The sequence below is a fragment of the Drosophila hydei genome, unplaced genomic scaffold (genome assembly GCF_003285905.1).
Source record: "Drosophila hydei strain 15085-1641.00,03,60 unplaced genomic scaffold, DhydRS2 tig00000063-arrow-pilon, whole genome shotgun sequence".
Lineage (NCBI taxonomy): Eukaryota > Metazoa > Arthropoda > Insecta > Diptera > Drosophilidae > Drosophila > Drosophila hydei.
Genome location: NW_022045657.1, coordinates 7,748,573 through 7,775,574, shown reverse-complemented (window position 1 = coordinate 7,775,574; position 27,002 = coordinate 7,748,573). Strand labels below are relative to the sequence as shown.

Sequence of the window (27,002 nt, the reverse complement as noted above, 5' to 3'; positions counted from 1 at the left end):
GTATATAAACAAACATCCGCCACTAAAATTAGAATTTGAATATTTGATACAACAATTTAATTTTTAAAACAATAAGTCAACAATAACAAAGATATTCGGTTACAACAAAAAAAACAGTTCACGATATTAGAATCGCAAGCGGCGCAAAATATTTGTGGGCAAATAAGTGCTGCCTGGAGTCACAGGGGGAATGTATGAGGAAATAGGCTCCGTGGCTATCGGCTGAGCAATCTGTGAAGCTGGCTCCGAAGCCACTGGACTAGCAGCAGGCGCTGGATTACTGGCTGCAAAATTGAGAACAGGTGCAACGCCTCCATCCTGGTGGGTAGATGCTCCACCTAGCTGGTCATATTGTCCTTGAATAGCTTTTTGAGCATTGGCAGCATCCTCAGGAGTGCGGTACTTGACAAAATGTACCTCAGGCTTATTGGTGTTGCTGCGGATAGCATTCAGCTTGTTGGCCAAATCACTGATGTCGGCCTGATTGCTCAGGACATAGATGGCGGTCTCCTGTTGACCAGCCTGCTTGGCCAAAGCCAGGGCAGCTCGCTCCAAACCATTATTTTGGGGCCCCTTGACAAAGATAACACGCAGCGCTTTACTCAACGAATTCGATACCCGTTCCGATGCAGCCGGATCCTCAAAGTCGTCCTCATTCGCCGTATACGTGAAAAATTCTTTCTGCAGCTCGGGTTTTGGAGCAGAATAGTTTGAAGCATCTGCAGATGGTTCAGCAATAGGTCCGATTGGCTGGAAGTTGGATTCCACACGTGAAGACTGAGCTAAGCCTGCGTTATCAGAACCATCATCTGCGCCGGGCTCTGCTGAATATGAGGGCGACACATTGCTGGCAGAACTGCCCGGCGCAAATGAAAGTCCAGAGCCAGAATGTGCCACGGGCTGGTAATTATAGCCGAGCTTGTCGGCTGCAGCTAAAGCCACGATACAGCAACAGAGAACCACGGCAAAATGTCTCATGTTTAATTTGTTTGAGTCGGATGCAGCATATGATGCCTTAGACGATGGCTTGATGGTTTTTATGCTAGTTCCTATGTGGAGCATTTACCGTTATGCAAAACGATTGAATAAATGGTCAAATTATGCAAGAGTTCTTTTCCACTGCCGGGTGCAAAATATGCAATAGAGCAAAAGCTCCAAGAGTTTATGGTTACCAACCCGGCATGAGATGAATATCTTGATAACGATGCCGTCACCGTCACCGACACCGACACCAACGCCATATATTAATTTCAATATTCTGTATTTAGCTATAATTCTCATTATTCATCTCTACTGTTTCTTCTTTTGAAACCTTGACGAAATTTTTCTGCTTATCTGCATAATCAGTAAGCATCGAGCTTTAATGAGTAGGTTGTTGGTAGACTAGCTTATGGATCGTAAACTAAATCGGTGCAATATACTTATCTATTCACGAACTCCAATGCAATAAATACGGGATTTGAAGTTTTACCCAAAATGAAACAAAATATTCAGATGAGGCGTGCCCAGTCGCGCTATTCAAAAACTTTTAACGATCCGCGAAATTATTATTGTCTTTTTGTGAGGCTTCGAAGTGACTTTGCGGCTTTATGTGCTGCTTTATGCTAATATTTGCGGGTGGTGGTGACCTTCTGAAGCCGGTAACAGATGTGGATATTGAATGGCGCCGGAAGTGCCAACGGCTTCATCGCTAAAAATAAAAACTATTTTTTTTAGCGATTGATTTTCAAATTAGCTGCTCGAACTGCAGCCCGATGTCATCGGTAAATAAGATAACTCGATAATTGGATATTTAATAAATTACTTGGCGCAGCTTATTTGTTAATTAAGGCCTACACTTGGCTCCTCTTTTCTCATTTACATATCGACTTCGACAGAGGCCCTTCATTTACAAAAGATAAATACGACATATTCAAAATGCTTGTCTAATTACTTTGCAGCTATAAATGTAGTTACTATACGTGGTGTGCACAGTAGAATTGGTCATTTGGGAAACTAGGTGGCTTAGCTGCTGGCAGCCTCAAAAGAGCAGTTTGCATACGTCTGGAAGATCTCTAAAGGCTTGGGCCTCGTAAAAGACTCCTGCCTTAGCTGCTGAGTTAGTGGAGTTCATTACCACCAATCAATTGGATTTCGATGAGTCCCAAACTTGAAATTTCACTAAACAGCGGGCCGCCTAACAGCATACAACAAGTGACATCGAAGACTTGACCATCGTCCGCATCAACACTAGCAACGAAGAACAGCACTCCTTTGCATACAAGTCATCAAAAACAACTCCCTGCAGAAGACAGCGACCATATGATCAAACTCTAGTCTTTATTCGCAAAAACACCACTGAAACTATAACTTCCGGACCCAGCTGCCTTTTCTGCTAACCTTCTCCGTCACTTTCGCTTTTCAATTATACAAGGCTAGTTGATACATTTTGTTTGTAAAATAAATACGAAATATTAATTTCTTTTAATTTTTTATATCTGTTTAAATTAGGAAAATAGTTACTGAATATCTAAAATGCTTGAAGATATTTAAATGAAAGCGAAAATTCAATTTTTGTACTTATCGGAGATTTTACAACGCAGTAATTTACCAAATTATCAGTTCTATTCATTTACCATAGTCAAGAATTGATTTTTTATAATTCCTTGATATTGATATTTATTTTATGTTAAAATATATATTGTAAGGATTTATTAGTACAACAATTAATTTACGTGGGGTTTATGCTAAACATAATAAACTAAACTAAACAAAAACATTTAATTTTTTTAAAAAAAGCTCTTTTCTATAAATATATGCTATGCCTCTAAAAACAACACGTTTTAATCTGATGTCGATACTTCAACATGTATTGAGCTAGTTCAATAACCGAGCCATTACCCAGTCAACGGCTTTCAATCAATTCACAGCCAAAACATTTCTTCCGGTAAAATGCTAAAACATAAAATTATGTGTCGTCATGCATAACTTATCGTAAGCGGCACATTCAAAAGCTTTTAGCAATGTTCTACCCTTTCCAAATGTATTAATTATTGTACGGACATTTGTGTGAATGCGGATACTAAAATGGATAGAATAAAACTTGCTAGTTAGGATGCCTTTGAGCTAATTGGATATGGTTATAGTTTCAAGAACAAGTTCGATAGTTCTGAAGTAATTTCACTACTGACTCCAAATACCAATGTTGAGTGGCGAGAACTAGCACTAATAACCGGTCCCTCGTTCCCGTGCTCCCGAGCTCGGAAAGTTGAAATGCTTGTCTAGTTAGATAGTTTAGCATAATCACTTTATAAGCGCACTACTTTGCATACAAGACCCGTTGAATTATGTGCCAGTAAAGAATCCATCCATTGTTCTTAACGCGATCCCACTCCGACGACCGTGTATAAAAGGCCCGTCGCAAAGTATCAGGATTCAGTCTTAACCATTAGCGGTTCAATACACATATCTCTCACATTTACAATGCGTTTTCTTATCGTGCTCTGCTTGTTTGGCGCTGCATGCGCGCAATATAATTATGGACAAGGACTTGACACTGGCTCAGCCAGCCACATCATTCCGAGTGTTGGAATTGATGATGGCGCTGAGAGCATTTCCAGCCCATCCTACGGTCCATCCGGAGGTCTTAACAAGGAGTTCTACACATTTGAGGCTAATGAGGACGATTTCAACGATCCTGCTGCCAGCAATAGAATTGCAAACAACGCCAACAGGGGTCTGCGTGTAATCTTCATCAAGGGACCCGAGAACCGTGGTCTGGAGAACGCTGCTCTGGCTCTGGCCAAGCAGGCTGCCGAACAACAGACTGCTATCTATGTCCTGAACAAGCAGACCGACATCGGTGATCTGGCCAACAAATTCAATGCCGTGCGCCAGAACTCCAATGCCAGGCCCGAGGTTCACTTCGTCAAGTACCGTACCCCTGAAGATGCCGTTAACGCACAGCGCGCTATTCAGTCACAGTATGACTCTCTGGGTGGTACTTCCCAGAACATCAACGGCGGAATCGCTCCAGCCATCAATTTTGCATCCCGTGGCTCTACTGGACCGTCTACCGTTAATTACGGTTCCCCAAGCGTTCCTAATAGTTCCTACTTACCAGCCAACATTCTTAAACGTCTTCGTCTGCGCTAGAGGATTAATGTTGCGGTCTAATTTCGCCGACGACGCTGGACTATTGTTTTTGTTTCCTCCATTTTACGAACACACAATAAAATAAACCAAATGAATTAAACATAAAATTACAAACATTTTGTTTTCGGCTTTGCTTAACATTCAGATTTCTTTTGCCGCTCTGCGCAAAAATATTGCATTTTTATGCTCACGATTTTGATTTTTATTACTTTCCTTATAATATCTTTTATGCAAAGCCGAATTGTCGCGCCAGGCGCCGAGACAAAAGAAGAACGCTGCTTCTTGTATGCGGAAAACATTTTGCGACGTCGCCGCATTGTGTTTAACGAGAAACCAAGCTAACAGCCTCGAAGTCAGATTTGTATAAATATTATCCGCGGTAGCGGTATGAGACAGAAACCAAAACAGCCTCAAAGCAAGAGAACATAATCAGCAGAAGCAAGATGCGTGCTTTCATCGTAAGTTTATGCAACTCAAACTAAAGGATATACTAACGGACCAATTTTCCCTGCCATTAAAATAGGTTATGTGCCTGATCGCAGTTACCTGCGCCGATAAGCTCGGATATAACTATCAGCCTGTTGGACACTCCGGCTCAGGATTATCATTCAATCCAGGCAGCGGAAGTGGAGCGGGACTTGACAGTGGCTCACTAAGTAGCTATGATAGCGGTTCCAATGGAGGTCTAGGGGGTATCTCTCTGGGTGGACTAAGTGGCGGCTCAAGTGATTTCGATTCCAATCTTGGCGGTAGTAACATTGATGGTGGCAGTATTGGCAACGAAAACCTTGGTGGTATCGCCGGTGGTAGCCTCGGTGGTCTGTCTGGAGGTAACCTCGGCGGTCTGTCCGGAGGTAATTTGGGCGGTCTCGCCGGGGGCAACCTCGGTGGTCTCGGTGGGGGCAACAGCGGTGGCTTGTCTGGCGGTAATCTCAATGCTCCCGTCTCATACAACGCACCTGCCCCAGCTGCTGAATTACAGAAGGAATTCTTCACCTACACCGCCAATGAACAGGACTTTGATGAGCCACAAGCTTTGGATAAGGTTTCCAACTCTCTGAACAAGGGTCTGCGTGTTGTCTTCATCAAGGGGCCTGAAAACCGTGGTCTGGAGAACGCTGCTCTGGCTCTGGCTAAGCAGGCCGCCCAGCAGGAGACCGCCATCTACGTTCTGAACAAGCAGGCCGACATCAGCGATCTGGCCAACAAGCTGAATGCCATCCGCAGCAACACCAACAACAAACCCGAAGTGCACTTCGTCAAGTATCGCACTCCTGAGGATGCTGCCAATGCACAGCGTGCCATTCAAGGACAATACGATCAATTGGGAGGTTCATCTCAGTCTATCGATGGTGGTGTTGCTCCCGCCTTAAATTTCGCTTCTCGAGGACCAGCTCGTCAGGTGAATGCTCAGAGCCCTGATAACTCGTATCTGCCCTCATCGGTGTTCCGTCGCTTGTAAAGTGTTCCTACAGTACCCCTAAAGCTGTGCTAGCTCTAGTGACTGCTTGTTGAATAATTCTATTAATTGTTGATTACATATAAATGAATAAAATAATGTTCGAACCTTAAATATATTGTTTTATATAATAATTTATTCTTGTATCACTTCTAAAACCTGTAGTACTGAAATGGTTAATAATATTAGGCAGACTTCACTTAAGTAAGAAAGACGAATGTTTTACAATAGAAAAACAGTCCGCAATATATATTGAAAACTGAAATGGTTATCCACTTTGTTGTTGACATATACATAAAAATATTACAGCAATATGTGTATAATATATAATAAAACTTTATAAATGAAATTTACACTGTTAGTGTCTATACTCGCCGGAAAGTACTGGATATAAGTAGAGATATAATATTATATAATGATCTAGCTCGGTATAGCTGCACTGCCCGTTACTTTGGTTACATTGGTGTATATAGTCATATCGGAAAAATGTATCTTATAGAGGGAATTTGAAAAATAATTTTTTAATATCAATATTTCTAGTTTTAGACTGTAATCAAGTTATATGAAGTTGGTTGTAATGTTCTTACCTTTCTTCAGGAATACGGCATTTTTAATTAAAATTAAATATTATACATATTATGTTAAGACAAATTATTAAGTAAATTTCGTATGCTTAGCTCTTACAAGACTGATTCTTCTGTGTAACATCAGAATAGTAATTAATATAAATATTATTTAATTGGAGTACATTTAGCAATAGCCAAATATAATTTTTTTGAAGAAACTTTAGCATTAGCTTAATCAAAGAAAGCACTAAATCAACTAAAAAGAACGAGCCAAATCTGATGCACTAAAGCATATAGAGTGTTTTCAGTCTCAACGCTAAATGGACTCTTAAAATATGACCTGATGTCATACTTATTAATCAATATCATCAAATATAGCTAATCGAAATTCCCATCAATGACTCAAAAATATATGTCCTACATAAAACAAGCTTGTAGCCTTGCAGAAATATTTAGAAAAAACATTTATTTTAGATTTATAACAGATAATTATGACCCATCTTTATAGCATCAATATGCATATAAAGTTTGTTCAATGTGCTCACCACATATTAATTTTATAATTTTATATTAATTCTTGTAAAAATTATTGAATAAAAAACTCGAAAATTTGAATAACCTAAAACAATCAGCCGTAGTCGCAGTCGCAGCCATTGCCCATTGAAACGCAACAAAAATTCCAAATCGACCATAAAACTGTAGAGTTAAAATGCTTTGTAGGCGGCAAAACACAGTGGCATCAAAGCGATTTCTATGCAAGCGACACCGAGGCGGCAGTTTTGTGTTTATCAGCTTCGAAGATGGATTTGTATAAATAATAACCACTGCTCCAAGCAGAAGACAGAAGCAATTCGTAGCTCGAGGTAGAAGAACCAAAAAAGAAATATTTGACATTAAGATGCGTGCTTTTATTGTAAGTACAAAGGATCTGTAGCTGGATATATCATTTATTCTGTAAACTCCTAAAGATTATGTGCTTGGTTGCCGCTGCCTGCGCCGATAAACTGGGATATAACTATCAGCCCGTTGCACGTTCAAACATTGGAATCACCGGTGGCTATGTGGGTGGAAATGACGGTAGCGCAATAAGTGGCCCTCTGATTGGAGGTGACGATGGCTCTTTGAATAGAATTGGCGGTATTGGTGGACTTGTCCCCAACCTGTCCCCCGGCTCTATTGATGCTCCAGTCTCTTACACCCCCCCCGCCCCAGCTGCCGAATTGGAAAAGGAGTTCTACACCTTCACCGCCAACGAAAATGACTTCGATGAGCCACAAGCTTTGGATAAGGTTTCCAACTCTCTGAACAAAGCTCTGCGTGTTGTTTTCATAAAGGGACCCGAGAACCGTGGCTTGGAGAACGCTGCTCTGGCTCTGGCCAAACAAGCCGCCCAGCAGGAGACCGCAATCTATGTGCTGAACAAGCAGGCCGACATCAGCGATCTGGCCAACAAACTGAATGCCATCCGCAGCAACACCAACAACAAGCCCGAGGTGCACTTCGTTAAGTATCGCACTCCTGAAGATGCAGCTAACGCACAGCGCGCCATTCAAGGACAATATGATCAGCTAGGTGGCTCCTCCAAGGCTCTTGATGGTGGTGTTGCCCAAGTATTGAACTTCGCATCCCGGGGTCCCGAACGTCAGGTGACTGCCCAAAGCCCCGACAACTCATATCTGCCCACATCGATCTTCCGTCGTCTGCGTCGTTAAATTAATGTTCAGTTTAATTATATACTGACAAATGTTGTGAACTTTATTAATACCAATTGTTGACTATTGCATAAATTCAAAAATAAATATGAAATAATTTTAAATCGAAATTTTACATTGTCTACTTAATGGGAGTACACCTAAAACACAAACTAACAAAGCTATTATGCTTTAATTAAAAGAGAATAGCTACGGGAAACCGTCTTAAATAACACATACTTAAAAATAACTAGAATTTCGGAATAGTTTACTTTGCAGAGATGTAAATAATTAAATTCGATCCACCAGCTTATGTTAAATGGATCTCTTATATTACTGGAGGTCGTTTGGTAAACATAAACCGTTAGGTGACCTGATTTTATTGTCACCTTGCCGTGTGCCAAACACAATTAGAAAGGAATTTTGAGAGTCGAACAAACAAACAACACCTAACACCACATATGAGGAACTCTCAAGATTTACTTTGACCAAAACCTGTATACTATAAGAGCAAAAGAAACGAATTCAATCATTAATTTTATTGTGCTGACGATCACTTTTTTGATAATATCATTATATTAATATGCGATTCTGTATATCCGAAATATAACGAAAAAGTCTGTCGTTTGGACTTGAGTTAGCTGAATTCTATGCATAAATTATAGCCCAATTATGGGTGAATCACGATCAGCCAATCGCCAATCGGAAACAGACGCGACAGCGTCGACATCGGCGGCACGATTGAAGCTGCTCAAAACAATGTGCTAAATGTGTTAAGAGCGAAATTATGTTAGCAGATTAACAACATTCCAAAAACCAGCTGGCCAATCACCAGTCACGAATAGTTGTTGTAGACGTGGTCGTGGTCATAGTCGTGGTCACAGTCGTCGTCTGGCTCCGATCGGAGTCGGGGTCTTCAGCTAGCGAATGGCCGGACGCATCAACAAATAGCACAATAGAGCGAGACGACTTAATTCAGTTAGATCAACTAGGCTAAATATAGCAACTGGCAGCGTTGGCGGTATAAAAGCTATGTTAATATAGAGAGGGCCAGCATTCTAGCAGAACCGTAGAAACAGGCAAGATGCGTGCTTTGATTGTATTGTATTTAACGGCAACAGTTAGTGCCGCTCGCTTGGGCTATAACTACAGACCCGGCAGCACGGCCATTGTCACCGATGCCATTGACAATACTGCCGGCTTGGTATCTGGTCTAGGTGGCCCAGTAAGCTACAACGTGGCGCCCCAAGGCGGCATTCATAAGGAATTCTTTTCATTCCGTGCCAATGAGGCAGACTTTGACGATCCTGATGCAGCACGAAAGATAGCTGCTGCGGTTAAAAAGAGCGTGCGTGTAATCTTTATCAAGGCTCCGGAGAATCGCGGCTACGAGAAGGCTGTCCTGGCTCTGGCCAAACAGGCTGCCGAGCAGCAGACTGCAATCTATTTGCTTCACAGGCAACCCGACCTCGACGAATTGGCAAACAAATTCAATGCCGTGCGTCAGAATGCGAATGCCAAGCCCGAGGTGCACTTCGTTAAGTACCGCACCCCCGAAGATGCTGTCAATGCACAAAAAGCTATCCAGAGCCAATATGATTCGCTTGGTGGCACTAGTCAAAACATCAACGGTGGCATCGCCAATGCCCTCAACTTTGCATCCCGTTCATCGTCGCCTGTCCGCAATGGACAGATCCAGGAGCCCGACACCAATTACTTACCGTCATCAATTCTGAATCGTCTGCGCCATAAATAGAGAACTTAGTGAAATTATATAAATAATTAGGGAATATTAAATGCTGATCGATTTGTTAAATAAAATTAATAGGCTTTGCTAACTTTTTACTTTTACTTTTAGTGCACAAAATGAAAATAAAATCTGAATTATAAGAAGAGAATAGGAATTTATCTCATTGAGAAAACAGTTTAATTTTTACGAAGGACAGCATCATCTGACCAAATTTTATGTTCATCATCCTTAAGGTATATATATATATAAATATATACATGTTTTAGTAATTAAATATATATTTTATCATTTGGTTTGTGAGATAAATCTGTATTATACACTTTTACTTTATGCCTTCCCCAATAGATGATTTGTTTATTGACTTTTTCTTAGAGAATTATCTTTAAAAACTCTAACTGTGTTCTACAATACATTCTTGAGAGAATATATTGGAATCCGATTTTTAGTTGAATATATAACTTATATACGTCACATAAAGTAACTTTATAGCTTAGTGAGATATGTCAGGATAATCAAGATTCCAAATCATAAACTGAATGTTTGACAAATTGTTCCTATGATAATTCTTATCGTGTAATCTTTAAGAGTAGACATTATATTTTGCTAAGATATCAATAAATAAATACATAAAATAAAAAACCAATTTGTAAATGCAAGGACATAAGTGTAGATTATTACTTGATCAAACTCAGTCTCAGATACGGATTACCAGCAAGAAACCCAGACACTTATTATCGTTGTCTTTGCTGCTTCTCGCTATCCATATTAGCGAATTGAACACAAAACATAATTATTAATTTCTCAGTAAAACCGTGAATAAGACTAAGTTTGGTAAATGCATTGATTCAGAAACTAAATTGTCCTACGCCTCTGTGAACCAAACAGTTTCCAAATATTTCTGAGTAATTAATATTTAATAAAATAAATTAAAATACTCATAAATTTCAAATAAAATGTAGGAAAAGAGAATTTATTTAAGTATTATTCAACAAAAACTAGGTTAAAAATCAGTCAAAGATCGCTGTCATTATCATTCATTTGATCTAAATCTAACATTAAATTTAGACACGACGGAAAATCGAGGTGGGCAAGTAGGCATTATCGGGCGACTTTGCGTTAATCTGACGAGCCGGACCCTGGGAAGCGAAGTTGAGAACAGGAGCAACACCTCCATTGTGAGACTGGCTGGATCCGCCCAAAGAGTCGTATTGTCCTTGAATGGCACGCTGTGCATTGGCAGCATCCTCAGGAGTGCGATACTTGACGAAGTGCACTTCGGGTTTGTTGTTGGTGTTGCTGCGGATGGCATTCAGTTTGTTGGCCAGATCGCTGATGTCGGCCTGCTTGTTCAGAACGTAGATGGCGGTCTCCTGCTGGGCGGCCTGTTTAGCCAGAGCCAGAGCAGCGTTCTCCAGACCACGGTTTTCAGGCCCCTTGATGAAGACAACACGCAGACCCTTGTTCAGAGAGTTGGAAACCTTATCCAAAGCTTGTGGCTCATCAAAGTCCTGTTCATTGGCGGTGTAGGTGAAGAATTCCTTCTGTAATTCAGCAGCTGGGGCAGGTGCGTTGTATGAGACGGGAGCATCGAGATTACCGCCAGACAATCCACCGATATTGCCACCGGAGATACCACCGAGGTTGCCTCCGGAGATACCACCGAGGTTGCCTCCGGAGATACCGCCGAGGTTGCCTCCGGAGATACCACCGAGGTTGCCTCCGGAGATACCACCGAGGTTGCCTCCGGAGATACCACCGAGGCTGCCTCCGGAGATACCACCAAGGTTTCCGCTGCCACCTCCAATCAATGCACCACTTATTCCATCTCCAATGCTGCCTCCCCCAATTCCTGGGCTGAAGGACAGTCCAGAGTCAGAGTGCCTCACTGGCTGGTAATTATAGCCCAGCTTATCGGCGTAGGCGACTGCCACAATGCACATAACCTGCGCGCAGAAGAAATGATTGAGGTAATCCTAAATGAGGCTCGTAGTTAGTTCCTGGATACTTACAATGAATGCACGCATCTTGAATTTTACTGAAGTTCTTTGAGTTTAACTGTTAGGTTGTATCTGACGTTTGAAGCACTATTGTGTCTACTATTTATACGAAAACAACCAAACTGTGTCACTCGACTGCGCTCAAGTTCATGCAGAGACCGAGCCGCGATGGTCGTTGCTGCTGCTTCAGCTGCTGCTGTTGTGGCTGCTGCCGTGCAGTTGTTGTTATTGTAGTCGACACAGCGGTATCTGCTGTCCCTCTCAAAGCTCGAAGCATTTAGCATTAACTTCTTTTGCTGCTTTTGTCTATTGATTGAACAGCGAGCCCTGAAAGACGAACCAAAGCAATAGAAACAATGTCAACAATGTTAACGTCGTAGCGCACCTCTAACAGGCCTATTCTTGCAAATATCGCTGTCTGCACTATGCAAATGAGCTACAGCCCTTGCTCAAGAGAGTCGCATTGGTAAACCAACTAGGGACGAGATTACGACCAGGCTCAGCATTGGCATTGGCATTGCCATCAACAAAACGAGTTAAGATAATTTCGTGTGTTTCACTATGATTTTAATAAAAGAAATTATTTTCTTCATACATATTTGTATGCAAAAAATGTGGATGGTGCCGATCGATGTCGATACTGGTGGATTGGCGGCGCATCAAAACAAGTTCGAGACGATTAAAATTCCGAGTCGGGTAAGTATATATTTTGAGATAGTCTGCTGCGGAGATTTCTAGTTTGGAAATTCCCAATCGGTTATGGCGACTAGTTTTGGTATAAATTTCAATCTTTGCAGTAAAATCTATCGAGTTACATTCAAAGGAATGTAAATAAAACAATGGCATCAACATCTATAAGACACTCGGAGCCACGAACAGAAAGAAATATTCGAATCTTTTGAGTTTTTTGCGCATCCGTTTAGCCCTCAATGCTGTTTGTTGTTTGCCCGATAGGCAGTCGGCCAAAATATAAGACATAAAGTTAACAAGCGTTGCGACCTTGACGTTTTAACTGTTCGTCACCTGAAGCTATGCGACGGTAATCAGCTGGCGCCAGGCGACGACCATTTAATCTGATCAGCGATTATCACGTTTTCATCATGCTTTATTGATATCATAAAAATTATTGTTTTTGACTCTTTGAGCCCTGCTATAGATAAATAAATGCCAACAACATATTTGAAATTGAATCCATTTGCATAATAAAATGTTTTCAGCATTAAAATTCGAAAGATCCATAACTAAGATAACTGAATAGATTTGCAAATCATCGGCGCCTCAAAGATGCATATCAATGATAATTTTAGCTATGACTAATCACAGAGTGGTCTTTTTAGCATACATATACCAGCATCTTTCGCATTATCGAACCGGTAAGCTCTGATAGCCTTAACTACTATTAATGGACTGTGTAAATTCTTTTGTGATTCTCATCAATTTCCCTTTCCATTCATGACTTCGCAAATTGTTTTTGTCTTCTTTTGACCACACTGGAAAAGTTGTCAATCAGGCCTCAGAGTCGTAGCCACAGCCTAAACACAAAAATAATTTGTCTTTGTTTTGTTTACGACTCCGCCCAGACCACTAAGCCATTCAGTCTGCTGCGCTGCTCTCTGATGGCATGCTCGGCATTTCGGCTGCTGCTGATGCTGCCGCTGCCACCGCCTAGCGCTGGTGGCAATGTCATATGCAAACTAAACAAATGTAAACATATTAAAATAAACCAGCTACAATTTCAAGGTCTCGGGCGCCACACGCACATCAAAGATGCAAGCAGCGACAACATAAAAACAAAAACACAAAAGCTGAAAAAAAAGAGAAAAACATAAATATAAAAAACAGGCGCCCTATACTACGCACAAAAACAACAATTGATATTAGCCGTTGGACAACTTCGCAGCGTCCATAAATGAATAAATTGTAGCCAACCCCGGGACCGAGCTGACAGCAGCGTTTTATTTTAATATCCCACAGGCCCGACGGGTCAATCGATCTAGTTTATCCAAACACTTTTCAAGCCTACTTAGCCTGCACAGATGAAACTGCAGTAATAAAATCTGAGTCAATAACTATAATTTAATTAATGCGATTCTTAGCAGGGGCAGACGAAGCCTTCATTTGTTGTCAGATATTAGTGAAAAATTTAATTACCACCTTGCTATAAATTGGAGCATTAGCTGATTCTCTAAATTCCTAAGTTTATCTAAAAATATTGCAAATCTGCTGTCATTAGTTGCTGCCAGTTTAACGAGTTTGTTTAGTTCTTTCATCGAATTTGCATAAATGTTTGAGCTGCCGCCAGTTAAGGACTTCTTTCAAGAACGTTTCCGCATGCCAAAAAAACCAAAGTTTTAAACAGCATCAAAGTGAATTTAAACAAATGCAAATTTGGCAAGCTTGGCATGCAAATAAATTGTGGCAATTATTGCAAGCCGCAATAAAAAAAAACCTAAAAAGCCAAAACGAGAAGTTAAGCTCATAAAATATCAAACTTTAATAACTCGTCACCTATGAATATAAAAAAAATCAAATCAAATTATTGTGTTTATTTATCTCTGCCCAATTTATCTGTCTATTTGCCATAACGGTCAAAGTATTTTGTGTAAACAATCAACTATCGACGACGACAACGGCTGATTGTTGGGCAAATAAGCGTAAAATTATTATCAACAAGATGAACATAAAAAATGAGACTACGGCGAACACATATTTTATAGCAATAAATCAGGCATAAAATTACCACAAACAATTGAGATCGACGTTAAAACGAATGCATGTACAACTAATAAATACCCCGTATACCGCGTAATAAGCTAACTTCGAATATCACCTTCAAGTAAGGAAGCACATAAATTCGCAGCTTATTGCGAGTGCCCCATCGCCCACAAGTAGGCAATAACTTATTTGTGTTGCCTGCTTGAGGACAGGGTCTTAGCCATAATCGCGACTAAGAGCATCTTGGCATTTAGTACAGTGTACGTACCATATATAGCTGACACATGTGGGCTGCTTTTTATTTTAATTGCAAACATGCCTACACATAATGCCCACACATAATGTCCTCGTCGTGCTATTCACGAAGCGGCGGCCCTTTCAAACTCATTTGCGCGTAAGGATTGTAGCTAAACAGCACTTTACGAGTGCTGGCAGAACCAACCAGTGCCAACACCAACAGCAACAACAACAAATGTGTAATGACAACAACTACATTGACAAGCAGCCAGCGAATTCTGCATGTGCAAATTGTCGTTTAATTTATTAAGCAACGAATACGACGGCTTTTAATATAAACATACAAAACATTAACTACACACATACACACGCACACAGAGCTGTGCAAATGTTCTGTAATTAGAAAATAAAGCACCCACTCACGCACATACACATGCATGTCAGTCTATTGTCATAAATTTGGACTCCAGTGTGTTTCATGAAAGATGTTCATGGATGGAGCGCAGTTACGATAAAAATAATACAATGTGGAATAAATAATCTCCCAATAGAGCGTCGCATCAGGTAAGGTTGCTGCATTTGGCCGTTGGCCTCTGGCCGAAAAACGGGTTAACAAACTAGACAACTTTTGACTTCGACTATCACCTGGTTGTTGGCCTTTTCGAGGCGCGCACACCCGTTATGAATTTTATGGTCAGATTGAACTTGAAGTTGGGACCATAGCTGATTTGCATTTCTAATGGATTCAATGCGTTGGAAAAGCTACGGACCAATCGACCGCAGATTATCACTTTAAGAATATAAGTTTTTAGTTTTCCATTTCAGAAAAACATATAAAAAAGACTTAAATATGTTGAAAGTACACATATTGATTTAAATTATTATATATGTTGATCGTAATACTCTCATAATAAGAGCTAATCTTTAAAGAAAATTTAATATTTTAAAGTAGCAAAGTTAAATTTAGTTTATTTACTTTGATAATTTGTGAAATATCTTTTAAAAAATGTTGTAAGTTGCTAGTAATTTGTTGTCATTTGCAGTGAAAACAAGCAGAATTAAATTCAATTTCTATTTAAATTAATTAATTCTAAGATTATATGGGAATGGTGAGAATGTTTAGTCTAGGTCTGGACACTTGTGGAAAATATTATTGTTATATTTCATTTACTTGGCAAGAATTATGCTAGTTACATAACGAATTCACGCTGTGTCAGCACAATTACCGAGAACCACCCACAGTGAATTTTCATTGTTTGTCCGCTGACTGTAATAAGGATTTTGAGCTTCCTCTCAGTCTCAGTCTTTCTCTAGCTTTTATTTGTGTAATATTTTCAGTAGACGGCAGCTCTGCAGCTTGTTATGCTGCGAGTGAAAGCACACGGTGCGTATACTTGATGTGAGCTTGCTTGCTTTTTTTAAATGGTCGTATTGAGTATTACTTTTGCTCACTATATAGCCTGCCCACAGTTGCTGTTTATGCGCCGTACATGACAATGAGTTCAGGATTCTTTCCAAAGTACGCGCTGCCCGTACTCGTCACGTCTAGAGGCTTTGGCTGAGCAGACGGATACACCCAGCCCTCAACTTACTGAGGTGCATATTAAGTGCTGCCATCATATAGTTATATCAAAAGTGACTTTGGCACGTGTGCCATTCGTCCGGCTGCCTGTCCACTTGACATCAACATCCCTTGCCAGCTATTTGATGAGCAGCCGATTCGAAGTGTGCCAAAATGGGAAAACTAGCAAACGATGTAATAACAATTCCTGAAACGTTGTTGTTGATGCTGCGATGTGGATCTTCGCGCGGTTTAATCAATCAGCAAAACGATGCACGTGTTTCTCTTTGACCAACCGCACGCGTTGCAAAGTCTGTTTAATTTATGATCTGGGTCAGCGACAAATATATGGAAATCGTGGTTTAACCAGGGACTACTGATGGAGAATTCATAAATTCTTTGCATAGGTTATGATATTTTATGAGCAGCACCGTGTAAGTAGCAAATGCCAAATACTTTTCTGTATTTTTATTCAATTTTTTTGTTTTCTGCGTACGTGCGCAGGTGACAGAGCTGTCAGTAGCTGCTGCCCGACCACCACCACGATGACAGTTATCTATGCGTACCAAGTGTATTGGAAGAGCAGGCATGGCAGGCAGGCAGGCAGGTATTGTTGGATATTTTTTGCTCTATCAATAAGCTTCGTCCAGGGTCACAGTTGGCTTGAACGTATTTCAGAGTGCGTCACGTTTCAAATTTATTACGCAAAATATTCTTCAATTTAGCGCGCCTTCCTTGTCTACGCTCGTAAACACCTCACCGCGACAGTGCTGACATTAGGCAAGCACCACATGCTGACAACAAATTTCAGTTTAAGTTAAGGCCAAGTTCAGAGCAAAAAAGAAACCAAAGACTACAGATGACTTTCTAATTGAGACAACTAATTTGAATATTCAATTTTTGGTTAATATATGCTAAATTCAAATATTTTCCTTAAAACAATCCATGTAAAAAATATATAAAAAAATATTTGCTATAGTTAAAAAGTTATCTACAAAGATGCAAGCCTTAAATATTTATACAGTCAATGAAGCTTGATAAAATCCCTACATGTTTTATTATTGAGAAACTGTAGGCCAAAAAACACAGAGCAGAAATCGCTTCTGAACGTTTCTGGCAATGTGCGCATGTAAGCCAGATCGGGTGTATGAAAAGGTGTCGACTGCCGAGCAAACGCTTATCAATATTTGCACAGTTTCAGGGTGCGAATTTTTTTTTTGGGGACTGCCTAAAAGGCAAATAAGAAATTCCAAAGTAATCAAAAACTCATTGTATTTCATCTCTCGCTCTCTGTCTCTCTCTCTTATATTTTCGGCTCCGGCTGTTTCTGTCTGAGCGGCTGGCAGGCAACTATATTTTTATGGTCGTGCTTTGGTTATTGCAAATTGCAAAAGCAAAACGCCTTCGCACACATTGCCACTTAACTTGGCATTCAATTGCCGTTAAGCTTTACCCACGCCTCACGCACACAAACCACACGCGCACCCACGAAGACACATACATTCGAAAAGAAAAAGAAGAACAACAACAATATCAGCATTGGCAACAATAAGTACGCCTAACGCGTTCGCCACGCCCCGGAAAAGTTTTTTAAAGAAATTTTGCTTTTGTGGCAAGAACATTTTTAGGTTTATAGTGGTTGCAGCGGCATTGACACTTGTTACAAATAGCCGCAATGCTATTTTGTATCTTGTTCTTGGTTTTCGTTGCTTTTTCTTTTATTTTTGTATTTTGAGTTTTGTGTATTTTCTCTGGTCGTTGAAGCGATTTTCTATTTATTTATATGAAAACTTTGACTGGCAATTTGCGAGTACATAAAAGAAATTTATTTTACGCGACGTTATTTTGTAAAGTAGCCACTTAAACCTAAATCGCACCAAGAACTCTATACTACCCTGCCGCACCCTATCGCACTGTTCATGCTCGACCTGACGGTACGTGACGCTGGCAAGTTTAATAAGCAGTTTTAAAAAGCGTTGCCTGCTTTTTAGGGCGCCCAGGCACTCAGTCCGTAATGAAACATCCGCTTGTCAGAGTAAAAGATAAAGCCTCCAAATTTATTGCTCACCGTGAATATTGCAGCTGCGATTGCGCTCGAATTTGTGTTATTTGAATTTGATGTAGCTTCAAGTATTTGATAAGTGAATGCGGGAGATTGACAGACGGTAATGACTTTATTAATGGCAGCTGAGACTTACTGCGACTTACTTTGCAGCGAAGACGACGACGGCAACGAGAACGATGAAAACGGCTGTCTGTTCAGAAAACTCGTCCTTCGATTGCTCAACCTGTTAGTCGTTAGGCACTTCGGGTTGTTGCCTTTGAGCGCAAGGTAAATATAAATGTATTGATCCAAGCAATTAGCGTTAATTGAGTAAATAAACAATATTTCAACATGCGTTCTGCCACATAAAAATAAAGCTAATGGCCGAACAATGACACCAAATTGTCGGTCTTTGCAGCCGTTAGTGTTTGTATCTGTGTCTGTGGCCTGGGTTTTTGTGTCTGTCATGGCATTAAAGGAAATACCACAAGGGAAAAGAAAAATAAAGAGCATCATTAAGTTTTGCAACTGTTTCAATTATCTTAAAGTTTCAAGCAACTGCGGAAGAAATTCAAGTTAAGGCACGAGAAGAACTTAAGTAACAAGTATGTACAAGGCTAGTTGTCATAAATGCAACTAAATCAAAGCTACAAGATGGTCACTTCAGAGTGCTTGTTTAGCCCCTTGAGTTCCCGCAAACTCCACTTGTCTGCACTTGAGTTACAGCCACATTGATGTATTTTATGTGCGTGCTAGCCTGAGCTGGAGCGTGAGACGGGCATGATAAACAGGGACGTGCAGAGAAATGACAAGTACAATAGGGCGTACTTTATATGCAGACATGGACAGCAGATTGAGAGACAAACTGGGCAGTGAATCGAGTCGGAGCTCTTTTAATAACATTCGCACTGCTAGACAAGCCAGCTTCTCTACTTTCTGTTTAGAATGCAACGGAAAACTTTGCGGTTGCTCAATTTTAAAACAACACTAAAATTGTAACAAAATGAATTTTTATGATATGCAAATGAATGTAATATTCTGTATGTACGTGGGCACGCAGAGTACGGCACACGCGGCCATATGCAAATTTTCATTAAAATGTTAAGCTCAACTGTTTTTCCAACATGTTTGGGGTTGTCCATTTGTGCATATGTTATAAGTCAATGCTATAGCAAAACGCAATTAAATTCAGTTGCACAACCAATCCTCACTTGAGTATCAATTCAAGGCGACACATCTTTAATATTCAATTCGTAATATAATAAAGGTTTTCTATCTCAGCGCCACACTTCGGCTTTTATTCCCCCAGGCACACGCAGCTCTTAAAGTTGCGTGGGTATTCCGCCTATTCGAACAGTTGCTCGACGTGTGCGCACATGAGTTTGAGAAAATGAAGGAAAATATTGCGTATAAAATAAGGAATCACTGGGTCGCATAAAATGTGAGTGCTGCGCACTTTCGTTGTGCGAGGGCGCCTTTAAATCGTTCTTCACAACCACTAAGTAAACCCAACGATAAGACCCACAAATAAACCGTACAATGCGACTGTTAAGTGCGCATTGCAAATGCGGTTGAGCAAGGCTAACAATGCGAAAAACGAATTTGATAAATTGAATTAAAAATTGAGAATTTATGATAATAATTTAAGCAAATTGCTACTGTTGGCAAATCAGCTCACCAAGTGACCGAGTTACAGAAGAATTCAAATGCCCCGAATAACGGTTACTCAAATGCTGCAGGCACATCACAAAATTTCTATACTCAATATGCATAAACACGTATTTAATTTAAGTGACATACTCATATTTAGAATTGTAAGCAAATATTTTGGCCTATCTAACTTATTCTTGTTTCATTCATAAAACATTGTGCCTGAACCCATATATCATGTAAATGTCAGCAATTAGGACACTTTTGACAACAAAAACAATGTAATTTATGAATGACATTACAGGTAAGCTTCAACTGGCTATTTTGCAAATGTATACCGGAAGCAAGTAAAATGAGTAGATGTGTTTTATTGCACGTCAAGAGCAGCTGCATGCTATTAAAAATAATTAAAAGGCAGGTGCTGGGCAAGCTTTGAAATATTTGGCAAGTCCTGCCCAAGCCCAAAACCATGCATGCCTTTGAGTTGACGGCGCATGCAGAATGTAACCGAGTAATGCCCAAGATCATGCTTGTGCCCACATCCACATCCACGTCCATGTCCACTTACACGTCCACGCCTATTGCAGCTGACTTGCAACCAGAGCTCCAACAATTTTGGGGCAAGAAAAACAAATGAATTTCATTTCCGGCAAATTTGTACCAGAGCAAAAAGATTGCTAGCCGCAAATTCCAGCGACGAAAACTATGAAAATTGCTAAACTTAAGTTCTCTGACAACTTATTTGTTAGCGTCGCGTCGCAGAGCTGTAAAAGCCGCAACTAATTACAACAAAATTGTCATTAGTTTCAACTTGTCGGCCGCACAACGAGCAAAGTTTTTGTTCATGTTTTGCCACTTAGTTGCTGGTAGGGCGAGGTTGGGATTTCTCTGTGGCAGCGCCGCCTTCGCCATTGCCATTTTTTTCGCGTTTCCGTTTCCGTTGCCGATGCGCAGCCGTTTGGAACCGTGCCAGCCCAACATGCACTTGACTTTTATGGAAGCAACGGGAGCCAAACGACAAGAGTGGAACGGATGCATTTATAGAGTCGTGCAGCCGGTATCCTGCAATTGAATGGCCACCCCTGTCTGACTGGCAACAGTTGGCATTGACCATATTAGCGTGCCTCAGCCTGTGCAATTCCATAGTCGCGGGGACGAAGGCGTTGGCGATGGCGATGGCGAGGGCGACGGCAATGGCTAGTTGACAAATGAATTATGCTCAAAGGGAGGTGCAACAAGTTATGAGTTTCTTGTTGCCTTGCCATGTTTCTCTTGGTCCTCAAATATAATAAATGGAAACCTAATTTTTTGAAATGCAATTACTTTATCAACTGCATAGCTCGTATTTATATATGTGTGGATAATTGATTAAAATATAAAAGTTAAAAAAACACTTTACAGAGCGCATATTGACTCACTTTCCAGCTACTTTTTTATATGCGCTTGACTTCAGGGCTTTTAATTAAATAAGTATACCGTTGTCCTACATTTTATTGGTATTTTACCTTCACATACGTTCTATTTACCTTTAGCCATTCTAAGAGTTATTTTAGGAATTTTATGTGATTGACTTTTCCTCAATTATTCATGAGTCAACTTGACCTAAATATCATTCGTTAAGTGTTCCTCCATCTTTGCTAAGTTAAACAAAATTATTTCGATTTATATGCAAATTAAATTTCTAGCTTTCTTTATTGTAGCTGCTTTTTTTAAAAGTTTGAAAATTTAAAAAAAGGCTTCACTTATTTCATTTAATTTCGCTTTTGTTTCATTTGCCTTAATATTAGAGATGACAGCGTTCACTCGATCAACATGATTTATATAGCATACAAAAAGTTGCAGAGTAATGCAGTTGAGGATGGGCGAAGCGTTGCGTTTATCTGCACGCAGCCGGCACAACATGCTGTGACCCATATACGAAGGCTTAAAGAAGCAAGCGGGTTAAGAGTTGGCAACTGGAGGCAACTGAAATCAAACAAAAAGTTTAGATGTTGAAAAATGGGAATGGCGGCTGCTGCTTACAAGACAAAGAATTCTCTTAGCCCTGTGTAGGCAGCAGTTGCAAAACTTCTTTTATCTTTGCTATGGCTCGCATATAAGGACGACGCACCGGGTACAATCCATCATTGCGAGCAGCAAAGGGCGGGGAAACAGCTAGCGACGAGGAGACATCCACATGGAGCAGCAGCAGCTGAGCTCGATCCACTTTGAAGATGCACCCAGCGCTGCGACAATATTTTTCAATTTTCTTCAGCAATCGAGCGTTGATAACAAACTAATGCTGGTTGCAGTTAACTTCTTGCTGAAGCTCTGGCAGTTGCTTGATAGGGGATAGTAGGGTGATCAGGGCCAACTCAACTGTTCCGTGCCACGATGACAAAGATGCCATTTCAGTTCATTTGTGTTAGCTGAATAGCCAACTACGTATTCGTCATGTACGCCAAGCTGTACTGATTCCGTTTGATGAGCCAAGGTAAAGCAATTGAGCTGAAACTTAACCAAAAGACACACAAAAAAGTTACACTTTTCCTGTTCTCATAAATAAACTTAAAACTTTTTGCAGCTAGTTGCAATTAAATTAAAAATTAAATTTTGTCCAGAAACACTGATGTTAAAATATATTTGCTTTCCAGTCCATTCAGCTTTACGCCACTTTCAGGTTATTGGTAAGGACTTAAACTAGATTAACGAGAATTAAAAAAAGAAAGAAAATAATTTTTTTTTTAAAATAATGAAAATATCGCTTTACATTTGAAACAGCACGACGGATACGCAAGACCTCTATAAACCACATTAATCGGAAAAGGGACGAACTGACAAGAACATCCACTGTCCGGCTAAATAACCACATGTCCGTCATCAGCTCATGCGTTTGGCCGTTCAATGAAAACGTTGTTGCTTTTATTGTCAGAACGCTGCGTTTATTAATGAGCGCACATCAGTCGATCTACCACAGCGATGCTGTAAGTGGCCCATGTCCAAGCAGGACATCGTAGTATGTTGTCCAGTGTACACTGCTCTGCATAGTTCTGTACAGAATCGCGTCCTCATTTAAATCTGCGGTGGTTCACGATAATCACATACGAAGTGAATGCAAATTGCTCTTGTTCTTGATGCAGTTGCCAACCAATTTAATCTGATTTTTTCCCAGTTGGTCCGTCGATAAAGTACTCGCATGCCAACAATTAGCATACACAACTTTATACACATATGCGTATGTATGTAGATGCAAATTAATTAACTGAAGTTCTGCTTGGCTGAAATACAATTGAAGGAATTTAATATGGCGTAATTGAAGGATATTTCACAGTCAGCGTCGTAAATGCCCTGCTGGGATTTAAACAAGATATTTGGGTTATTTATTGTGTTTCCGGCTGATAAGATTCATGATCATATTTTTATATTTCTTTAATTGGCGTTAATTAGAAAAAGCAGGAACTATTAAATTTATATGATGTTTAAATATGTTCGCAAGTGAGTCATTTTTTTATTTTTTAATATAAATCTTACATTTCTTAATAATGTTTATTCCATTAAAAGCTCAACTAATTGGGTCTTCAATTATGCGTATTGCATAACTTTCCTCTCTTCCATGTATCTAAGTGCGATAGGCAGAATCAAACCAAGCCTTACTGCTGCTTCTACCTCTGCCACGGTTGAATTGCACAACTATGCCCAACAACTACACTAATACAGATAACATTTTGCTGCTCTTTGCCTTTACTAATGGTTGCACTATTTCTAACAATTTTAGCCAGTATCTTTTTGATTATGTTGGTCTTTGCATTTCGACTTCAGTTGAAGCACCAAAGTTTGTTAATGCGAATACGTGAGTGTTGTTCAGAATCGCAGACACTAGCTAAAGGACCACCTGCTACTCGCGTCATTTTGGTTCATAGATCCGACGGCATAACATCGTGCCACAATACTAAGACAACAACTATGGTTAGTATAGTGCTGTCTATTTTCCTTACAAGTCTCTTAATTCAAACGCCCGCCGGCATCGTGAGCTCCCAGCTCATTGCTGATGTGCGAACTTCAATATGACAGACAGCACACCTTATATAACCCGAGACGGGCGTCCTTGTTAAGAGCTCGCTCACTGCGGCATAGGTCAGCAATTGTAGGGAGCATCTATACATACCGATAGTTGGGACAGCATTAATAAATTCTGCACGTACTGGGCCGCCCATATAAATCTGTTTCGAGCTTACCCTTATCCTTGAAAATTGCAATTGCAAACCAGTCGCAGCAGCAGTCGCCACAGCCACAGCAGTTCAAGACATCCGAGCTGGGAAACAAAGTAAAGCAGCCAAAGTCTGAAGCTCACAGAAACAAAAGAAGACTCCAACACCAGCAAAAGATACGCATTCCAGGCTTTGAAAAAAAAAATTAAAAAAAAGGAAAGACAAAACTTTGCGTGGGCTTCCAGGTTAGGGGGAAAGAGTATGATGACGACGACGACGATGACGAACACTGCCCTGGGGATGTGCCCCACTCACACAGGCAGCTAATAAAGGCAGCTGCCTTTTGGATAAGCCACACGGATAAAGCTGGTATTTTTAGGGGCAATGTTTTTGTTCTGCCAACTGCAACAGTTTCTGCGGCATTCCAACGCATGCGTACAACAGCTTCGGCAAGTACCAACAAATAGCAACAGGCTAAATAAAAAAAATAGGTTAACAACAACAAGTCACATCACACGGCGGCTTTAAGCTGAGCCAGGAGTTGCAATCTAAATTACAGGACGACCATTGCACTTTTATCTGCAACCTGTGCTGTCATTGTCCCTGCAGCCTACGTTTTTAGGGAGCCATGTATCTGCAAAATATTAACTTGGAAACCTACTGAAGCCGCGTATTTTATATGGAATTTATTTAATTTCTAATCTGTGAAAGATTATGGAAAATCCACTGACAATCTAATTTGCAATTACATTATACAGTCTAAAATAATTCAATAATAAACAGTATTAGTATTGTCCACATAGTTGTTAAAAGCAATGCAACAAATGTCCAATCAGAAAAGGTTTCGCTTAATTTTTTTGCTTTTGTTTCGGCTACATAACGCATATGACTACAGGTTTTATTATACTCTGATCCCATTGAAAGTAGTAAACAAGGGTATAATGGTTTTGTGCAAATATGTGTAACAGGCAGAAGGAGGCGTGGCAGACCTCATAAAGATTATATATTCTTGAATGAATTGCGATTGAATTGTGCTGAGCTATTAGCTGCTACTAAACTTCAATTTTTGAGTGGCTGCGTTGGTAGAGGTGGCGCTCGTAAGCGGTTAATCCCTGGAATCGAGCCTGGAACATGGTGAATATTTTTTATTGTTTTATTTTTTAATTATGAAGTGGCGGCGTTGATAGAGTTGGTTTGCGTTGCGTAAAAATAGTGGGTTCGAATCTTTTTTTAATACTCTATGCAAACTATGGAAAATATTAAAAAACACATATACGTCTGGGATCCGGTTATCGCCTAGTGGGGAATAGTAGTAGTAAATTTTTGTTACTTGATATTATTTGTTTTTGGTATAAATGGGTTTATATGCTTTTAAAATATCTACATATCTATTAATGCCAGTAAGAAAAATTCTTCAATTGGCATTCAGTTTTCGGAAGTATACTCTCTTGGCACTTGCACTGGGTATTTCGAACTAACAACACGCAAGCCCCAATTTATATGATAAGTAGTATGACTCTAGAAGGAACGGTGTTTTTCTTTTAACATTATTATTAGTAATAAAATAAAATCAGAAACCTTGAGTTGCGAATTAAATTTCTGTATATTCCAACATTTTTCGTATTAAGCAACAGTATTAATTTGCTATGTAAATACTTTAAGCGAATTTAGAATTTAGAATTTCATTTCCCACTGCAAATCACCTGGTTGTCTTCAGTTGCGTTGGAAGTCTTTCATGTTTGTAGCTGATAAGACTTGATTAATTGTGAAATCAAATCATTTCTGACCACTTAACAAGCTTTTCCAAGCTAAGCTCTGCGCTAATATTGCAAATTATGCAGGCGCACAGACATCTGCTCTCGTCAGAGGTTTTTGTGATGCTGTTGTAGAGAATCTTTTCTTGCTCCCTCGAAGCAGTGTGGCAGCTGCTGCGTTTATTTGAAATTTATGAAAACGCATCAGCTGCACAGCACGTTCCAATATTTGCCAGATAACTCAGTAACTGGCGGAGGCAAACAACACGATGAGCTCGCCCAAGGACTAGCACAGCGTAGGACACCTGTGTATATGTGTCTGTTCATGTATGTGAGCCTGAAGTGCACACTGGACATTTTTCACCAGCTTCGTTGACTAACAGAAGCAGGAGTTACACCATGAAACATTTTTCCACAATTTATGTGCGTAGTGTGAAAAATTTCAAACAACAAATGTTGTAAATTTGACACCCGGACCAACATACATTAGCAAGCGCACAATGTGAACGAATAAAAATGTATGTAGGTCTGGGTATGTGGGTGAGTAAGGGCATTTCGTGTTTAACCAAGCATTATCCTATTAAATGTGACAGGCAACGCCAATTGGTTAGAGTCGTGGCGCAGACAGACCATGTAATGAGCACACCCGCTGACCTGCGATGGCACTGGCTGCATTGCAAGATCAGTGGAGTGGATTAAAATGTGACAAACTGCTTTTACTTAAACCGCAACAACATCATGCATAATGATAACGACAGCTTCTGGTCCTGCAAAAATGAGATTTTGATTAATGCGCAGCACATTTGCTGGTGTAGGGGCTGCACCAGCATTAGCTGCGACATTGCCGAATTCCCGCAGTGTTTCGTCTGCGTGGCGCCTGCACTTGAAATGTTGAACAAATGCAAATGCAACGGGGACTCAAGGGCATGCTGCATTCATTTGTCTTGCTCAGCACGCGGCAGGCAGCGGAGCTGCCCAACGCAGAAGCGTTGCACTTGGCACCAGTCCTTGCACATGCAACAAGGTTTTGCGTCAATAGCAACAGCAGCAGCCGCAACAGGAGCAGGAGCAGCGACGGGACTAGCGCCCACTGGAGGGATTCGTTGACTAGTTTTGCAGTGTAATTCAATTGGTTGACATTAAATATTTAAAATGCTGACGCAGGTATCTGCATTACGTACATTTCGTATACCTTCTCTCTGCAATCGAATTATGCACGTTGCACATTCGCAACGTGAGCTCCAAACGTTCAATGTT

General features: G+C 40.3%; 6 protein-coding genes and 1 long non-coding RNA gene across 10 annotated transcripts; 5 read left to right on the top strand and 2 right to left on the bottom strand.

Annotated features, from left to right (window-relative positions):
• Positions 1–126: 126 nt before the first annotated feature.
• LOC111595875 lies at positions 127–978 on the bottom strand. The gene has a single exon (XM_023309804.2). It carries the CDS (start codon positions 976–978, stop codon positions 127–129), a length of 852 nt encoding a protein of 283 aa, XP_023165572.2.
• Positions 979–3,462: 2,484 nt separating this feature from the next.
• On the top strand, positions 3,463–4,134 carry LOC111596013. Its single transcript, XM_023310038.2, has one exon. The coding sequence runs from the start codon at positions 3,463–3,465 to the stop codon at positions 4,132–4,134; it is 672 nt and encodes a 223-aa protein (XP_023165806.2).
• Positions 4,135–4,660: 526 nt separating this feature from the next.
• On the top strand, positions 4,661–5,609 carry LOC111595757 (keratin, type I cytoskeletal 10-like). The gene has a single exon (XM_023309634.2). It carries the CDS (start codon positions 4,661–4,663, stop codon positions 5,594–5,596), a length of 936 nt encoding a protein of 311 aa, XP_023165402.2. The 3' UTR covers positions 5,597–5,609.
• Positions 5,610–7,065: 1,456 nt separating this feature from the next.
• Positions 7,066–7,995, top strand: LOC111595792. The gene has a single exon (XM_023309682.2). The coding sequence runs from the start codon at positions 7,131–7,133 to the stop codon at positions 7,869–7,871; it is 741 nt and encodes a 246-aa protein (XP_023165450.1). The 5' UTR covers positions 7,066–7,130; the 3' UTR covers positions 7,872–7,995.
• Positions 7,996–8,934: 939 nt separating this feature from the next.
• On the top strand, positions 8,935–9,606 carry LOC111595907. Its single transcript, XM_023309854.1, has one exon. The coding sequence runs from the start codon at positions 8,935–8,937 to the stop codon at positions 9,604–9,606; it is 672 nt and encodes a 223-aa protein (XP_023165622.1).
• A 1,055-nt stretch (positions 9,607–10,661) lies between these two features.
• On the bottom strand, positions 10,662–11,639 carry LOC111595830 (uncharacterized transmembrane protein DDB_G0289901-like). The gene is made up of 2 exons (XM_030222885.1): positions 11,610–11,639; positions 10,662–11,543 (listed from the first exon to the last, which is right to left on the bottom strand). Exons 1-2 carry the CDS (start codon positions 11,622–11,624, stop codon positions 10,662–10,664), a joined length of 897 nt encoding a protein of 298 aa, XP_030078745.1. The 5' UTR covers positions 11,625–11,639.
• A 3,951-nt stretch (positions 11,640–15,590) lies between these two features.
• Positions 15,591–16,980, top strand: LOC111595846. 4 transcript variants are annotated; one of them, XR_002751224.1, is made up of 4 exons: positions 15,591–15,933; positions 16,009–16,544; positions 16,615–16,717; positions 16,836–16,980. It is a non-coding gene; the product is annotated as an uncharacterized LOC111595846 (long non-coding RNA). The 4 variants fall into 4 exon arrangements; XR_002751223.2 differs by having other exon boundaries at positions 16,789–16,980; XR_002751222.2 differs by having other exon boundaries at positions 16,020–16,544; positions 16,615–16,980.
• The last annotated feature ends 10,022 nt before the right edge of the window (positions 16,981–27,002 follow it).